The following is an 18643-nucleotide window of genomic DNA, read 5'->3' as shown; positions in this document are numbered from 1 at the left end:
TCCTAACCTCAAGCAATCCGTCCGCCTCTGGCTCCCAGAGTGCTAGGATTACAGGCGTGAGCCACCGCGCTTGGCCGAAAGAGGAACATTTTTAAATGATAAAGTTTTGACAGAACAGAAGGTAGAGCAATTCTAAATTTGTTTGAACCTAAAAACTTAGCTTCAAAATATATAAAGCAAATGTTGATCAAACTTAAAGGAGAGTAGACCATTCCACATTGGGATCACATTAGAAATAAGAAAAAAATAACTAGAAAAACTCTCAGTTTGGAAATTAATCAGGACACTTATTAAATAAATAACTTATAAGTCAAAGAACAAATTATAATGGCAATTAGAAAATATTTTAAACTGAATGGTAAGGAAAAGATGATATAAGAACTTTTAGAATAATGATAAATGTGCTTTCAGAGAAAAGTACAGCTTTAAATACTCAGAAAAGAAAAAGATTTGAAAATCAATGACATAAGCTTCCATCTCAAGAAGCCAGACAACAAGAGCAATTTGAACTCAAAGAACATAGAAAAAAGGAATAATAAAGATAAAAGCAGAAATCATTGAAATAGAAAATGGATGGATGTACAATAAAGAAAATGAACAAAGCCAAAAGCTTGTTCAGTGAAAAGATTAATACAATTGATAAACTTTTAGTGACTGATTAGAAAAAGAATAAAACACCAATGAGTAATATCAAGAAATGAAAATGAGACATTACAGATCCTATAGTCATAAAAAAGAAGGTATTATGATCAACTTTATTATATTAATCAATTTAGGGTTGGGTACAGTGACTTATTCCTATATTCCAAGCACTTTGGGAAGCCAATGCAGAAGAATCACTTGAGGCCAGAAATTTGAGATCAGGGCAAACATAGAGTTGCCTGGGCAACATAGTGAGACCCCATCTCTAAAAAAATATTTTTTTTAATTGCCCAGGTATGGTGGTGCATGCTTGTAGTCCTAGCTATTCTGGAGGGTGAGGCAGGAGGATAGTTTGAGCCCAAGAGCTCAAGGGTACAATAAGTTATGATGGTGCCACTGCACTCCATCCTGGGCAAGAGAATGAGACCCTATCTCTAAATAATAATAAAAATAAATAAATTTATCAATTTAGATGAAATGGACTAATTACTTGAAATAAAAAAGAGCTTTCTGGCTGGGCGAAGTGGCTCACGGCTGTAATCCTAGCACTCTGGGAGGCCAAGGCGGGAGGACAGCTCAAGATCAGGAGTTCGAAACCAGCCTGATCAAGAGCAAGACTCCGTCTCTACTGAAAATAGAAAGAAATTAATTGGCCAACTAAAAATATATAGAAAAATTAGCTAGGCACGGTGGTGCATGCCTGTAGTCTCAGATACTCGGCAGGCTGAGGCAGTAGGACTGCTTGAGCCCAAGAGTTTGAGGTTGCTGTGAGCTAGGCTGACACCACGGCACTCTAGCCTGGGCAACAGAATGAGACTCTGTCTCAAAAAAAAAAAAAAAAAAAAAAAAGAGCTTTCCAAACCTGACACAAAAAGATAAAATATGAATAGTCCTATATATAAGAAAGCAATTAAATCTTTAAATAAAAATCTTCCTATAAAGTAAACCGCAGGCTGAGATGGCTTCCATGGTAAATTCTTCCAAACATTTAAGGGAAAAATTAATACCTATATTAAACAGACTTTTCCAGAGAATAGAAAGGAAGAAAGTTGTCCACACTCATTTTATGAGGCCCAGCATATCTCACATACCCAAACCTGGCATGGACATTGTAAGAAAGGAACACTACAGACTAGTATCTCTCATGAACAGGATGCAAAAATCCTAAATACAATTTTAACAAACAGAATCCGGTGATTTATAGAAAAAAATAATATATCATGGCCATTAGGGGCTATCTGAGGAATTAGGTAGGTTTAACATTAAAAATTGGCCAGGCGAGGTGGCTCATGCCTGTAATCCTAGCTCTCTGGGAGGCCGAGGCGGGCCAATGGCTCAAGGTCAGGAGTTCAAAACCAACCTGAGCAAGAACGAGACCCCATCTCTACTATAAATAGAAAGAAATTAATTGGCCAACTAATATATACAGAAAAAATTAGCCGGGCATGATGGCGAATGCCTGTAGTCCCAGTTACTTGGGAGGCTGAGGTGGAAGGATTGCTTGAGCCCAGGAGTATGAGGTTGCTGTGAGCTAGGCTGACACCACGGCACTCACTCTAGCCTGGACAACAAAAGTGAGACTCTGTCTCAAAAAAAAAAAAAAAAAAAAAAAAATCAAACAATATAATTCCATACAATAATAGAATAAAGGGGAAAGACAATATTGTTTTCTCAATAGATGCAAAAAAGCATTTGATAAAAATCAAGATGTGCTTATGATAAAAATATAAGAAAACTAGAAAGAACAAAACTTTGATGATAGTTTTAAAAAATCTAGAGCTAACATTTTAATTAATGGCAAAATATTAACTATTTTCCCTGAATTCAGAAAAAAAACAAGACATACACTACTACCACTTTTACCACTTCTCTTTAACATTATACTGAAGGTTCTAGACAGTACAATAAGGCAAGAAAAAGAAACAAAATATATAATGATTGAAAATGAAGTAAAGCTTTAATTTGCTGATGTCATGATTGTATGTAGAAAGTGAAAAACAATCTACAAAGAAACCATTAGAATTCAAAATTTATCATGGGGCTGGATCTCAGGTCAATATACAAAGATCATGTATTTTTGTACACAAGCAATAATTAGGAAATTTAGGAAAATTTAAAATAGCATCAAAAACCCTATCTATGGACAGACAGCCACACAAAGAAAAAAAAAAGTTTTGCAAGACTCTTGGCCAACCTTTGTGCAAAGAGTCTCCTTATCTTTGCACCCAAATGTCCATTTTAATGTCCAGCTGGGAACCACCTGTCCTCTCCCATTTTCTCAGTTTTTTCACCCGCCTCCCTCTGACATATTTTTTTGTCCTGTATGTTTGGTAGTAGAATTGCTTTTCTGAAGGGGTTGAGATCGGGAGCTGGTAGTCAGCAAGCAGATGTGAAAGTTTAATGTGCACTTGCTGTGGGCTGGAAGACACCCTTCATTCTTTGCCAGCAAATGATCTCCTGAGGACGAGGAAACCAGGGTATCGATGTCCAAGTGTGGGGCAGGACATGGTAATTCAGCAACACTGAATTCAGAAAACAGTGAATTGGGTACAGCTTGTGTGAAGCAATACAGAATATGTTCTCATTGGTCCAGTGTTAATAGCATGGACACCCTGAGGGCCACCCGTACAAGGCTGGTGAAATAAATTATGGCATAGGCATACAATGGAATATTATAACTATACAGTTTCTACAAAAGGAGGAAGAGGCTCTATGTACTGATATGGAAAACTTCACTGTTTATATACACTGTGCAGAACAGTGTGTATGTTATCTTTTCTATAAAAAGGGAGAAAAATATTTTTGTTTACTTGTATATGTGTGTATATATATATATATATAATATATATGTAAAAAACCTGGAAAGATATGTACAAAATTTATAACAGTGGTTAGGTTTTGGGTTTTTCGATTGTTTCTGTTTTTGATGAGGTGGGAACTAAATTGATAGAGGACTGGGACTTTTCACCTTATACTTTTTTTCATATTTGAACATAATAGTATTCATATAGTGAATGTATTACATAAAGAATGAAATAAAGGGGATTTTTATAATAAGCAGTATGTAATTTTGTGAACATGAATTGCATGGATCAAATGTTATAAATTATTATTTTTTTTTTTTTTTTTTGAGACAGAGTCTCGCTTTGTTGTCCAGGCTAGAGTGAGTGCCGTGGCGTCAGCCTAGCTCACAGCAACCTCAAACTCCTGGGCTCGAGTGATCCTTCTGCCTCAGCCTCCCAAGTAGCTGGGACTACAGGCATGTGCCACCATGCCCGGCTAATTTTTTTTTTATATATATATATCAGTTGGCCAATTGATTTCTTTCTATTTATAGTAGAGACAGGGTCTCGCTCTTGCTCAGGCTGGTTTTGAACTCCTGACCTTGAGCAATCCGCCCGCCTCGGCCTCCCAAGAGCTAGGATTACAGGCGTGAGCCACAGCGCCCGGCCTAAATGTTATAAATTATAAGTGCAATATTGTTTTAAAAACTCATCTAGATACCTAGTAATAAATCTAATAAAAGTTATTAAAGACCTATATACTGGAAACTACAAAATTTCCAAAATACTCCTAAATTCCTGAGAAATATTGCAAAAGTTCTAAGTAATGGAAATATATACCATGTTCATTCATTAGAAGACTCAGTATTTTTAGAGCAAAGTAGAATAACAGCATACAGCTATACACAACATGGAAATATCTGACAGATACAATGTTAGGAAAAAGAAGGCAGACAAAAGGGTACATACTGAATTATTTCATTTATATGAAGGTCAAGAACGAGCAAGACAATAGTGATGGGGTGAAAATAAGCAGCTACCTTTGGGAGGCATTGACTGAGAGTGCTTTAAGGGAGCCTCCTGGGTGTTGATATTCTTTATCTTCATCTGGGTGGTTGTTTCATAAGTGCATGCATATGCAAAAATTCATAGAGGCATATATGTGTCTTGTGCATTTATGTTGTGCATATCTCAATTTCTTTAAAGTAAAAAAATTTAAAAAGCAACGGAAAATCATTGAAAGGAGGTGAATGACACGAATCGATATGTTTTAAAAATAGAATTCGTGTGACGATAGACTAGAAGAGGTTAGAACTGGAAGCGGGAAGGCCAGTTAAAAGGCTATTGCATGGCCTGGCAAGGAGGAATGGTTGCTTAGACGAACCATGACGGTGGAAATGGACGGAGGACGCATTGGATGCAAGCTTAGGAGCAGGATCTGCAGGATATAGAGAACTAGAGGGAAGTGTCAAGAATAACTTTTGGGGTTTCCGCCATAGGAAACGGAAGATGAACGGCGGAGGCATGCCAGGAAAGAAAATGAGGAGTAAAACTCGAGGTGGGAGTAGAGATTTTTGAAAAAGAGCAGCTGGGAGAGGGCCGAGGAATTTCCTTACGCGGGAGCGAGGTCTGGCGGGAACAGACGGGGCGGGGCCTGAGGAGGGGCCCTGGCGAGTGCAGGTTCGGACGGGTAGGAGCGTTTGCAATTGAGGTACGCGGAGCAGAGGTGGGAGCCTGCCTCGGGGTGGGGGTGGGGGAGAAGTGCCTCGAGGGAGGCGAGAATTGCTAAAGGATGCTCTCGGAGATGGGGGCAGAATCGTAGCGACTAACTGTGGGCTTCGGGGTAAGACTGACAGGACTAGGATGCCAGCAGGTTCCGCTCCGCAGGCTTGGAAATGCCGGACGCTGAGTGCGGGACGGGGAGGCCGCCGGTCCCTCCCCTGGTGCGGAACCAATTGTGACGGCGCCGAGGTTTCCAGCCGGCGCTACAAAGGTGATGCACTGGGGGCGGTGCGCGCCGGCGTGACGCGGCTGCGCTGGAAGAGCCGGGCCAAGGCCGAGGCGGCGGTGGCGGTAGCTGGAGGCGGCGGAGCGACGACTGCCCTGCATCCCAACCACCATGAGCACCAAGCAGGTCACTTGCAGGTCAGTGCGCAGGGGCTGGGAGCGTCAGGCCACTGCGGGCAGCTCTCCCGGGCCCTGGTGTCTGGCGGTGCGCCTCCGTCCTGCCTCCAGGGAAACTGAGGCTGGAGCGGAAAGTTACTCAGCTGTTCGTCATGGGGCTTTTCGAGGCAGAGCTGGCGCTGCGACTAGAGCTGCGGATCCGGCGGGTGCAGGACGGGGTCTCGGGACCGAGGCCAGCACGGGGGGCCGCGCCGCGAGCTTGAAGCGCAGCCCCTGGGGGCGGGAAGGAGGGAGACTGCTGCCAGGGCCGTGCAGCGTGCGCGGGGTCCTGGGAGGAGGGCTCTTGGGGCTCACAGTTTAATTGGAAAAGGAGATTTGGGTTGAGTGAATACACCGAGAGGCCATTTACAAATAGGAATACCACGAGGGAGCCTCAAAGAAGCTGGGGCCCTGAGTTCGCTTCCCAGGAGTCTGAAGAATCCAGATACAACCAGAAGTTGCAGAGAGTTAGCAAGTAAGAATTACTGTGTGGAAAATAATGGCAGGTAGCATTTCCTGAAGATCTGTTAAGCGCCTGCATATTTCCAAGTCCTTTATATTCATTATCACTACACTTTACCGTAACAGTACTAAGCAGTTATTATCCCCATTTTACAGTGCAGGAAACAGACCGGAAGAGGCTAAGTGATACCCTTATCTTATTGAGAGGGCCATTTAGTAGGAAAAATATAACAGTAATGGATATTATGTTATAGAACACAAGGTAGCTACGCTGTGGCTGCTACTGTGAAATAGAAATAATTTGGTTGTATAACACCCTCATGTCTGTCTGTCTTTTCTTTCTTTCCTTCCTTTTCCCTTTTTTTTTTTTTTTGAGATGGAGTCTCGCTCTGCCACCTGGGCCAGAGTGCCATGCAGCAACCTCAAACTCCTGGGCTCAAGCGATCCTCCTGCCTCAGCCTCCTGAGTAGCTGGGATTACAGGCGCACGCCACGATGCCCTGCTAATTTTTCTGTTTTTAGTAGAGAGGGGGTCCGGCTCTTTCTCAGGCTGATCTTGAACTCCTGACCTCAATCTGTCCTCCTCCTTCGGCCTCCCAGAGTGCTAGGATTACAGGCAGCCTCCGACCACACTCTCATTTCTTGATAAGCTTGGTGCTTACTGGTATTAGGGATATAGTTCTATTGAGTTGTTCGCTTGGAAAATACAAATTTCATTTTAATAATTGGTTTTAGTAAAACCTGTGTGGGAAAAATTGCTAAAAAGTTGTATAGTTTGATTATGTAATAAACAGTTTAAGGTTCATCTCTGTATTGTTACTTTTGTTCATTAGTATGAATAATTAAGAAATGGCTACGTAAAATGTTTTCTGTTAGCATTAGTGTTCATTAATTATTCAGCCATGTTACCCAAGGCCCAGGTGGCTTATATTAAGCAATTGTCAGAAATTTGCCCGGAGTGTCTGTAAAGAGACTTTTACTAGGTTATTTATACTAGAAGGTCTTTTATGAAGACGAGTGTATGTGTATTTACTTATTTTTGGTTGTGTAAAGTTTCCCCTGTTGGAGAAAGTGTGTCTAGGTCATTGTGTACTATAAAGCAGATTGTGGCTACCTCGAAAACCCTCTTTGCTTTACAGTTTAATTCTATCATTCCCATAGCTGATCACCTGCTCCTTTTGTTTTTTGGATGTGCCCAAAAAAACAGTGCACATTTTTGTAATGCTTTATAATTGAATCTCAACTCTGTGTAGTATCTGATTTTACAAATAAGGAAACTTTATGCTTAGGAAGACTTGAGGCTTGCCCAGAATTTCACATCTTAGTGCAGGAACAAGTACCAAGATCCTTAAATCAGGATCATCTTGGTTTTTTCCTCGTACACCTGGAGATAGATTGGCCTGAAAGCTTTAATTCTGTTTCCTAACAAGGGTATCCTGCAGAATGTCACTTTCATATAAACCAAGTGGATTGGAATGTTGAGAAGGGATCACTTCTGAAGTAATAGTATTTGGGAGGGGGGGCTTAAAATGTGCTGAGGGCACTTTTAGGTGCTCTATTAGTCAATACTGTGGTATATATTCCAGCAGCCAACACTGTTCCACAGATTGTGAAACTGACTCTCAGCATTGAAGTGACTTGTCCCAGGTCATTCAGCTTCTAAGTGCAGAGGTATTTCATGTTCTCATAGACTGTACGGCCTCTAAATAAGTTTGGGAAATGCTAAAGTAAAATTCTTTAACTGTAGGACTTTTCAAAGCTTTTAATATGCTCCTGTGAAAGAACAACTCATACAAAGACATGTAAAAAGGAAAAGAAATTTACTTGCAAGGAGGGGCAAGGCCTCCCAATGACTGCCTTATCAAATAAACAGAACAGTTTTTTTTTTTTTTGTGAGACAGAGTCTCACTCTGTTGCTGAGGCTGGAGTGTGGTGCTGTCAGCCCTAGCTCACAGCAACCTCAAACTCCTGGGCTCAAGCAATCCTCCTGCTTCAGCCTCCCAAGTAGCTGAGACTACAGGCATGCACCAGCCACCATGCCCGGCTAATTTTTTTCTATATATTTTTAGTTGGCAAATTAATTTCTTTCTATTTTTAGTAGCGGGGGGGAGGGGGTCTCGCTCTTGCTTGGGGTGGTTTGGAACTCCTGACTTTGAACCATCCTCCCGCCTTGGCCTCCCAGAGTGCTAGGATTATAGGCGTGAGCCACCGCACCTGGCCCAGAACAAGTTTTTAAATGGAAAAAACCGCAATATTATGAAGAATACCAAATTTACTTTTGTGTGTTCATAATGGAAAAGTTTTTCTCTCTTTGTTATCTTATTCACAACAGCTTTATCTCCATGCATTGATAATTTACAGGAAATGTTTAAGGTATGGCCTTGGCCTCCCAGAGTGGTAGGATTACAGGCACAGTGGCTCACATCTGTAATCCTAGCACTCTGGGAGGCTGAGGCAGGAAGATTGCTTGTGGCCGGGAGTTGGAGACCAGCCTGAGCAAGAGCCAGACCCAGTCTCTACACAAAAAAAAAGAAAGAAAAATTAGCCGGCATGGTGGCACCCACCTGTAGTCCCAGGTACTCAGGAGACTGGGGCAGGAGGATTGCGTGAGCCAAGGAGTTTGAGGTTGCAGTGAGCTATGATGACGTCGTTGTACTCTAGCTGGGGCAACAGAATGAGACTCTGTCTCAAAAGAAAAAAATGTTTAAGATATGGTTTATTTTGAGGACCAGATCTAAGCAGGGTGCTCAGCTGGTTTTTTTTAATTTGTCTCAGGTAAGAAGTGTTTTTAGGTTTGTTTTTCTCACTGTGGGATGTGATATACATGTTTATGTTGAATGGCAGGAGAACAATGTCAGTTTTGCTTTTAATATTATGTCTTTACAAGAGATAGATGTTAAATGCTAGGATTCCCAAACCTAATGACAAAGACACTGCATATGTTTATTTTGTGGAATGGCAAGCATGGCTGCCATTCATGAAGTTATGTTGTCAGTCTACTTTCCTGACTCCTTGACGTAGCACTTTAGCCACATTCTCAAACTGGGAATCATTGTTGCTGATTTTTTGCCCTAACCATCTCCTTATGTCTTTCAGTCTGTTTTCAAAGCCCTGGTATAGGCCCTTTGGCTTGGCAGCCAATTTTTTCACCCCCCTTCTCATATGATAGAGGTTCCCTTCATCTCGTAATCACTAGTACAAGACCTAGAATTTCATTGTCCTCTGATAGTCAAGCCTAGGGCTTTTGATTCTGAAGTCATAAAACATGAAGACTCTTTCCAGTCAGCAGGAAGAGTTTGAGCTCCAGAGTTGGCCAGTTCTAGATTCTGTTCCTGGTACCACCTGTGCCATAGTTTCCTCATCTGTAAAATGAGGATGGTAATGCCGCACTGGAAGGGTTGATGAAAAAAACCAAATAATAGCAACAAACCATCTTAAAGCATTTATTTTGTGTAAGGCTAAGCACTTGCATGCATTTTTGCAGTTAAACCTCACAGTAGTATATCCCAGCAGTTTACAAAGTAAGTACAATTATTATACATGAGGAAACTGAAGCCTAGAAGTTTAATAAATTGTTCAAAGTTGACCGAGCATGGTGGCTCACGCCTGTAATCCTAGCATTCTGGGAGGCCGAGGCAAGAGGATCATTTGAACTCAGGTGTTCGAGACCAGCCTGAACAAGAACGAGACCCTGTCTCTACTAAAAAAAAAAAAAAAAAATAGAAATTAGTTGAACAACTAAATAAAGTAAAATTGTTCAAAGTCACATAGCAATCAGTCTGACATTAGTATCTTCACTTTATCACCACATTATACTTTAATTCATCTCCACCTCGAATCAATAAGTTTGTTTTAAGCTTACTACTGTGCCTAGTGTTTGCTCCCTTCCCCCTCAGTGGATCGCAGCAGTACAGCCATAAAGTTTTTGCCTGTGAAAAATGCAAAGAAAAGTGACACTGAGAATGCAAAATTACCCATGTACTTGGAAATGATTTGCGAAAGTATTTTGCTAGAGAGAGGCACCATAAGGGCCTGTAAGAAACGGGGTTGGTGGTTTGGCTCAGTTGCAGGTAGGGCTGCTGGCAGGTCTGTGGCCAGTAGTCAACCTGATATCCTTTGCAGCTTATAATAGCCGTACTATCTTAAACAGTCTTTTGGGGTCACCAAGGGTAACAGACCTCTTTGGAGTGTTCCCCAGAAAGAACTTCCCTATTCTGAGCACTTCACCTGACTAGCTTTCGTCCCCTCCCTTAACTAGCTCATGTCTCAGTCCCCTCCCCTGGAAGATATAAGGGATGGTTTGTACATCAGGAAGAATGAGCAGTTGGATATTACAAAGTGCAACATGAAAGAGGTCTAGATTAAACTTAATATAACATACATGGAGAGGAATGACTATAAGCGGATAATAGAGATGCCCCAAATCAGTGGTCCCCAACCTTTTTGCACCAGGGACTGGTTTCATGGAAGACAATTTTTCCATGGACTGGGGTGGGGCTGGGAGGATGGTTTGGGGATGATTTAAGTGATTTCCTCTCTGCTAATGATAATCTGTATTTGCAGCCACTCCCCGGACCTAACATCACTGCCTCAGCTCCAGCTCAGATCATCAGGCATTAGATTCTCATAAGGAGGAAACAACCTAGATCCCTTACAGGTGCAGTTTACGGTAGGGTTCTTTACAATAGGATTCTCGCTCCTTCAGTAATCTAATGCCACCACTGACCTGACAGGAGGTGGAGCTTATGCAGTGATGCGAGTGATGGAAAACACTGTAAATGAAGATGAAGCTTCGCTCACTCGCTTGTCAGCTGCTCACCTGCTGTGGGGCCCAATTCCTAACAGGCCATGGACCAGTGGTTGGGAACCGCAGCCCCAAATGACAGGCAGGATTTGCTCTTGGTGGTTTTGTTTTGTCCCTGGAGAGTGGGAATGGTGACATGTGCTAGAAAGGAGGCCTGGGCTGGCTTCACCTCTTATATAACACTTGTTTCACGCTGTACTTTCTTGAAGGCAGTGATGGTGGTCTAGAAGTTATTTTTGAGCTTATTTAAATCTCAGTTCAATCACTTACAGAAGGGAAGTGGCTTACATGAAGTCACCAGTTTATAAGTGCCAAAACTAACTAGAAGCTCTGGTTGGCAGTTAAATATTTCATCTTTTAATGGAAAATTAGTGGTTTGGAAGGCAAGTTTTCTGAATAGTACTTATGGGAGGTGGTGGCAGAATTATAAAAAGCATCCGTGTAGCATGCTGCTACCTAAAAAAAAAAATCTTTCCTCTTGCCTGCCTGGTTGACAAATAATATCTGATAGAGGACCTCTGGTAGTCTTCTACCCTGATTCTTTCAGGAAATTTTCAGGTCTGGTTGCTTCAAAAAAAACTATGAAGTACTTATTAGATCTCACTTTTGTGTAACTGTTTATATTGCCACTTTGAGTCTGTCCTCTTCTGGTATTTATGAGTTTACCAATCCTGATGGCTCTTTGTCATTCATAGTTGGCTCTTGGCACTGTATTTTTGTTGTTGTTGTTGTTTACTATTATACCTTCAAAGGTCAAAGATTGCTATATTTGAGGACAATTGAATTAATATTGCTGTCTTGAATAGTATTTCTCAAAAAGACTTATCAAACTGCTTAGATATATAATATACTTTTGTGTTTGGCATCCCCAAGCCCACCCCTGCACCCAGAGATTGACTAGAAAGTCTAGTGGGGCCCAGCATACAGATGTAGTCAGGCTGAGATTATGGCAGTGATGTAGTAAGGAGTCACAACCAGATTATGAGCGGAGAAGACACGGGTGGCATCTGGAAGAGCCTTAGTGCTGTTTCCTACATCTCTCTCTCCACAAGAGGGTCACACAGCACACTCTTCCTACAGCATCTGAAGTGCAGCAACATGTGCCCAGGGCAGCCTGTTAGGCTGGTCATGTAGGCACCCTCTGCTTAGCATGCACTAAAATTCCAGAATCTCAGAAGGAAAGCAAGTGTTCAGCATGCACCACATGGTTTGTACAGTTTAGGCACACTGAGCCAATCTCATCATTTAGGGAGAGTTTTATATCCACATAGAGAGTGTTTACTAGCCATGTTTCCAGATGCCAGGCAGGGGCGAGCCTTGGAAGCAGACCTTCTAAGGGTAGCAGTCTCGGATCTGCTATGGTAACTCTTTTCTGTGCACTTTTAAGATCAGTGTTGTGAATAACATGAACTGTTTGGTAGATATTTAAAGTTCCTTATAAGTTTCTAACAGTGCCCTTAGTTTGCTGGGTTGTGTTCTGTGCTTCCCTTCCTCCTTTTTTTAAAAAAGTAAATCTGTAACGGCCTTGTAGCAAGTTACTGTACAGTGTCTGATCTAGTGGGAGACCCCCACAAGGGTGTGTTCCTGGGGAAAGCCTAGCTGACTACCTAGAAAAGACTAGAGGATGGCTCTGCAGTATAGTCACTTAAGTCATGGAGCCAGCTCTTATCTTTGTAGGTGCAGAAGTTTGATTGTTGTTGTACATAGAAGTGGCTTTGTGCTAGCCAAACACAGGAGGGACTGATATATAAACTAGAATATCCTTTTCTCCCTGTGAAAATGAAATTGCCAGGTGGGCCTTGTTAGCACTTCCTCTGCTTTTATGGAGACAAACAGGTGAGAAAGTTAGAAGTTTGGTAAGCAAGCAGAGATGGAAGATCTTCAGCTCTCATGGCACCAGCTGGCAGCCTCCCGGCCCTTTTCAGGGGGCAAACATATAACGTGTTCCCTGGTGCCCTTGCTCTGGAAACACTGGCAGTCTGGGCCTCTCAGACCTCCCTGCCGTTCCTTAGATGCTATTCCCTTCCTTCTGTTGTCCAGTTCAGTTCTGTTTTCTGGTTCCAGACAGACCGTATAAATGGTAAGGTTTAGGTTTTTTTTTTTTTTTTAAGAGAGACAGGGTCTGTCACCCAGGCTGGAGTGCAGTGGTATGATCATAGCTCGCTGCAGCCTTGAACTCCCCAGATGAAGCGATCCTCCTCCCTCACCCTCCCGAGTAGCTGGGACTGCAGGCATGCGCCACCACACCTGGCTAGGTTTAAGCTTTCTGTATCTACTTGCATTTAGTTGTGTTCCAGCTATGCCTTCCTGAACTTATTCCCAAGCATTCATCAGAGACCAGATGTTCTCAACTACATGTTCAAGAGCACAGTGGGGTAAAAGTTGAGGAACCATGTTTTAGGGACCACACTGCGAAGGCACTGTGATGGGGAAATCAGTCTTGTTTGGGAAAGGTCGGGGCTATGGGGAAAGACCTGAGTTGGGGCCCCTGGACCTAGAAGGTAGATCTTCTGTAAGTCATCTCACCTCTCTGAACCTCGACTTTCCTATTTGCATCATGTAATAATATTCCATATGATGGTGTTAGGATTAAATGAGATAAAGGAGGGGAAAGTGCTAAACAGTATTGATAGTTATTTTTTGTCATATCTTTTATATTTTTTCTCATTTTCATGTATTTTCTCATAACGTACTTGTTCAGAGGGAAGAGGATCTTCTTTGCCCAAAAGTCTTTGAAGGTGTATATGAGTTACCCCTCCTTACCAATGGTAAATTGTCACAGTCATATAGGAGAGGACTGAAGTCAGTGAAACCAGATTGGCTATAAGTGATAGCATGAAATCTGGGGCCAGGTACATCTCAAGAGGTCATTCTGCTCTTTTGTCTACTTTTGTATATGTTGGAAATTTTCCATAATGTTTTTTTTTTCTTTAAAAATTTATATTCTTTACATTTATTTAATTATTCTTTTTTTCTTATCTATATGAGGCTTTGAACATAATGTTTTTTAAATAACTTAAAACATAGGTTCACAGATAAAGCTCCTTTGCCAAAAAGTTTCATAGCAAGATTTCCTTAGCTGATAATTTTATTTCTTTAGGGCCCTCCCAGAATGGACACGGTGACCTCCAAATGTTCTTTTCCCCTGCAGTTTCACCCTCTCCAGTCTGCCACCAAGGGATCTTTCTGAGAAAGACTGGGAATCTGTGGTTAATAAGTGTCTACAGGATTCTCAGAACCTTTCCTCTGCTACTGTTTGTTGACTAGATGGTGCAGGTCCCTAAGCTTATTTGATTCCTCCTTTTGAGGCACATGCTTTAGCTTTGGAACTGGCTCCAGGGTGCCTCAGGGTAAGAGGGTGATAAAGGGCAGTGGTGCTCCGGTCTGCCCCCAGCCCTCACCGCCTGCATGCCTCTGCCTTTTTCCGGCTCTGCTCTCCCCTGGCACAGACTCCTCTGCCCACCTCCTCCATTCTGCAAACCTTGTTTAGGAATGCTTAGGCGTGGCCCCCTCTGGGATGTTGCCCTCCCTCAGTCCACGATATGTCTCCTTTCTCTCTGCCTCATTCTCCGCCTACCCTGTTATAAGGCGGCGGCGCGCGGGCTGAGGGCTGCTCAGTGCTGGCTGGGGGCGCCCGGGTAGGGGGCGGGCAGGCCGGGAGGGGGGTGCGGGCAGGCGGGGAGGGGAGGGGGGGCGGGGGCATGCCGGGAGGGGGCGGGGGCAGGCGGGGAGGGGAGGGGGCGGGGGCAGGCTGGGAGGGGGAGGGGGGCGCGGGCAGGCTGGGAGGGGGAGGGGGGCGCGGGCAGGCCGGGAGGGGAGGGGGGCGGGGGCAGGCGGGGAGGGGGCGCGGGCAGGAGGGGAGGGGAGGGGGGCGGGGGCAGGCCGGGAGGGGAGGGGGGCGCGGGCAGGCCGGGAGGGGAGGGGGCGCGGGAGGGGAGGGGGCGCGGGAGGGGAGGGGGCGCGGGAGGGGAGGGGGCGCGGGCAGGCCGGGAGGGGGCGCGGGCAGGAGGGGAGGGGGCGCGGCAGGCCGGGAGGGGGCGCCTCAGGCTCCGCGCTTCCCCAGCACCTTGGCCAGGAGGGTGCGCTGGGCCAGGAGGGTGCGCTTGCGCTTGCGTGGCTCTGAAGCATGGAGGGGGTTCTGTACAAGTGGACCAACTATCTCACAGGTTGGCAGCCTCCTTGGTTGGTTTTAGACAATGGAATCCTATCCTACTATGATTCACAGGATGATGTTTGCAAAGGGAGCAAAGGAAGTGTAAAGATGGCAGTTTGTGAAATTAAAGTCCATTCAGCAGACAACACAAGAGTGGAATTGGTCATTCCAGGAGAGCAGCATTTCTACATGAAGGCAGTGAATGCAGCTGAAAGACAGAGGTGGCTGGTTGCTCTGGGAAGCTCCAAAGCATGTTTGACTGATACTAGGACTAAAAAAGAAATAAGTGAAACCAGTGAGTCTCTGAAAACCAAAATGTCTGAACTTCGCCTCTACTGTGACCTCCTAATGCAGCAAGTTCACACGATCCAGAAGTTTGTTCACCATGATGAGAATCATTCATCTCCCGGCGTCGAGATGAAACGTTCTGTCAGCCACCCTGGATCTTGCGCTTCAGAGAGGAGTAGCCACTCTGTAAAAGAACCAGTGTCTACATTTCACCGACTTTCTCAGCGACCCGAAGAACCTACTCTGATACAGACTCTTGTAATGATACTCTCCTTGAAGACCCAGATAGACCTGTTCACTGTTCAAGAAATACACTTAATGGAGATTTGGCATCAGCAACCATTCCTGAAGAAAGCAGACTTCTGGCCAAAAAAAAATCTGAATCGGAAGATCCTCTTTCATCCTTCTCTTCCTGAAGAAACTGAAGTGTCCAACTTCCTCTAAGTATTGCTATGCAAAAGCTGCTGTAATAAACTATTGTTATAGGGAGTAGTTTTTCCCTTTATTTAGGATTTCTCTGCACTTTATAGAATGTTGTAAAACAAACAAATGAAAAAGCAACCCACATACTTTTGAAGTATATTTTATCTTTATATAGTTTGTTTGCAAAAGTATTTTCCTAATAACTTCACAATATGAATGTGCATCTCTTTTTTCCTTTTTTTTAAAAAACAAATGATGGTGTAACATTTTGACATCCATAAGGACAAATGTAGATATTTTTCTAAAAAACTGTGAGGGACTGACAGCTTGGTCAGTGTATATTGTAGCTTATAAACATGAAATCTTACAAGGTTTCAGTTTGACAGAAGTGTGATACATGTAACTTGTGCCATGGACCAAATGGTCATTTTGCCCCAGCTAAAAATGAGTTATAATAGCAGCTTGATGGTGATTGTATTCTATTCCTTTAATCAAAAAGGAAATACTTAATATAAAATATTTTTAGCCCAAATACTATGACGTACTGAGCATTTTTAAACAACCATGTTGTACTGTCCTTCGTAGTGAAGTCGACACTACTGATTTGTTGGTACCAAATGTTGGGTTAAAGCATTTAATTTTTATTTATTTATTTTCTTGTTTTGTCAAAAGATGATTGCATCCTAACTTACCAAATTTAAGAAGTGTATACATTGTTATTTACATTGTTCTAAAAAAGAGGTTGATGTGGTGACCTTGCTCACTTACACCAGAGAAATAAACAACTTTCAATGGAAGAGGATTTTAGTGCTTTTTTTCTTAAAATAGACATTAAGCTGCTATTGTAAAATATTGTTTGCAGCTCTTTAGACTATCTAGAGACATTTTTATTTATGAATATTTATACAAAAAAGAAGAAATTCTGTCAAGGTGACTGCTCTACATCACTTGAGAATGGCATTATTTAATTAAAGAACAAATAGCATTTTTTGGTAGTACCTGTCCATACCTATTGTCAGTGTTTGCCTTGTAATCTGTTTTTTTGAATTCACTTTGGGGTTATGGTTTTGTCCACGGTTTTGGTCGAGGAGCACTTTAAACAAACTGGTTTAGTGTTTTTAAGTTAATCATGTGTTTAATAAATACGTGGTTTTTGCATTCAAAAAAAAAAAAAGAATATCACATCCTTTCCTCTCAAAGATCACCACTCTTCACATACTTCTATATATCTTTCCAGATTTTGAAAATGCATGTATGTATACATTTATAATTTTTTACCAAATTGAGATCATACTGTTTATGCTGGTTTTTTTAAAAATATTTTTATTGTGGGAAAATATACATAACATAAAATTTAACATCTTAACCATTTTTATGTTTATAGTTCTGTAGTGTTAAGTACATTCACATTGTTGTATATGTGTAGACCACATTTTTTTTTTTTTTTTTTTTTTTTTTTTTTTGAGATGAGGTCTCGCTGTGTTGCCCACACTGGTCTCAAATCCCTGACCTCAAATGATCCTCTGCCACAGCCTCCTTAGTAGCTGGGATTAAAGGTGCAAGCCACTGTGCCTAGACCACTGTGCTAGACCACATCTTGTGTGTCCATTCATCCCATTCATCCATCAGTGGACATTTGGGTTGCTTCCACGTTTTGCCTATTGTAATGCTGCTGTGAACATGAATGTACAAATATTTGAGTCCCTGCTTTTAGTTCCTCCATGTATATTCCCAAAAGTGGAATTGCTGGATCATGTGGTAAATCTATTTTTAATTTTTTGAGAAATTGCCATACTATTTTTTCTATAGCAGCTGCACCATTTTACACTGTTTATGCTGTTTTATGGTCCGTTCTTTTCAGTTAAAAATTTTGAACTTTCCATGTCAATAAATTTCTGTTTTATGTAATACCTAGTACATACTCAGATTTCTCCAGTTGTCCTAAAAAATGTCTTTTATATCTGATTTGTCCAAACCAGATTATGGTCCAGGACTAAATATTACATCTGATTATTATTCCCCCCTGCTCCTGTCTACTAACCTAGCATGGCTCCCTCCTTTTTTTCTTTCTTTTTTAACAGCTTTTTTTGAGGTCTAATTTACATACCATAAAATTCACCTGTTTGAAGTGTATGATTCAAAGATTTTTTAGTAAATTTATAAAGTTGTACAACCATCACCAATTAAATTTTAGGATAGTTACATCATCCTAAAAAGATCCCTTGTGCCCATTAGCAGTTACTCCCCATTCCCCCTCTACCAAACCTAGGCAACCACTTAATCTACTTTCTATCAACACAGCGATTTGCCTTTTCTGGACATTGCATATAACGTGGTCCTTTGTGAATAGTTCCTTTCACTTTAGCTTGTTTTCAAGGCTCATTCATATTGTAGCATGTGTCAGTACTTCATTCCTTTTATTATATGGATATATTACATTTTGTTTATTCATTTGGTAGATATTTGAGTTGTTTCCACTTTTTAACTATTATGAATAATGCTGCTTTAAACATTGATGTACAAGTATTTGTATAGACATAGATTTTCATTTTCTTGGGTAAATATGGCTAGAATTGTAGGATCATATGGTACGGAGTCATATCAGCAGGCAAATAATATTTGAGTTAAGTTTTTTCTAAATAGATATTGAGTCCAGCATCATTTGTTGAAAAGACTATTCTTTCAATTGATCATTATGTGTGTGGTTCTATTTAGGGACTCTGTAAAGAGCCCCTGCAGCCTCCCTGAACTCCAGTTTCTGTCTCCTTATCTCAGCAAGACTGTTGTGCTTTGCCTGAGGTTCCCCCCTGCACCAAGGCACAGAATATACCTCCAAGTAGAAAGTCAGGCTGAACACGGGGCTTACTTCTTGTGTTTTCGGTCCTTCTCTCAAGGACTAAGCTCTTGTTGCTTTTTGTCCATTGTC

General features: G+C 42.1%; 1 protein-coding gene and 1 pseudogene across 2 annotated transcripts in view; both read left to right on the top strand.

Moving 5' to 3' along the window:
* The first annotated feature begins 5023 nt into the window (after nucleotides 1-5023).
* The window catches only part of MKRN2 (makorin ring finger protein 2), a 31973-nt gene continuing 18353 nt past the window's right edge, over nucleotides 5024-18643 (top strand). The window contains exons 1-3 of one of the 2 annotated variants that reach the window (XM_012785292.3): nucleotides 5024-5136; nucleotides 5313-5570; nucleotides 10613-10718. Coding sequence is in view for 1 of the 2 variants with exons in the window: in XM_012785291.3 (XP_012640745.1) it covers nucleotides 5545-5570 (26 nt within the window). In the remaining variant the exon portion in view is untranslated. The remainder of the gene's footprint in view (nucleotides 5137-5312; nucleotides 5571-10612; nucleotides 10719-18643) is intronic. The other variant, XM_012785291.3, reaches the window with a different exon arrangement.
* On the top strand, nucleotides 14976-15783 carry LOC109729988 (pleckstrin homology domain-containing family A member 3 pseudogene; annotated as a pseudogene).

This window comes from Microcebus murinus, chromosome 21, assembly GCF_040939455.1.
Source record: "Microcebus murinus isolate Inina chromosome 21, M.murinus_Inina_mat1.0, whole genome shotgun sequence".
Classification (NCBI taxonomy): domain Eukaryota; kingdom Metazoa; phylum Chordata; class Mammalia; order Primates; family Cheirogaleidae; genus Microcebus; species Microcebus murinus.
This window is presented reverse-complemented; position numbering and strand designations above follow the sequence as displayed.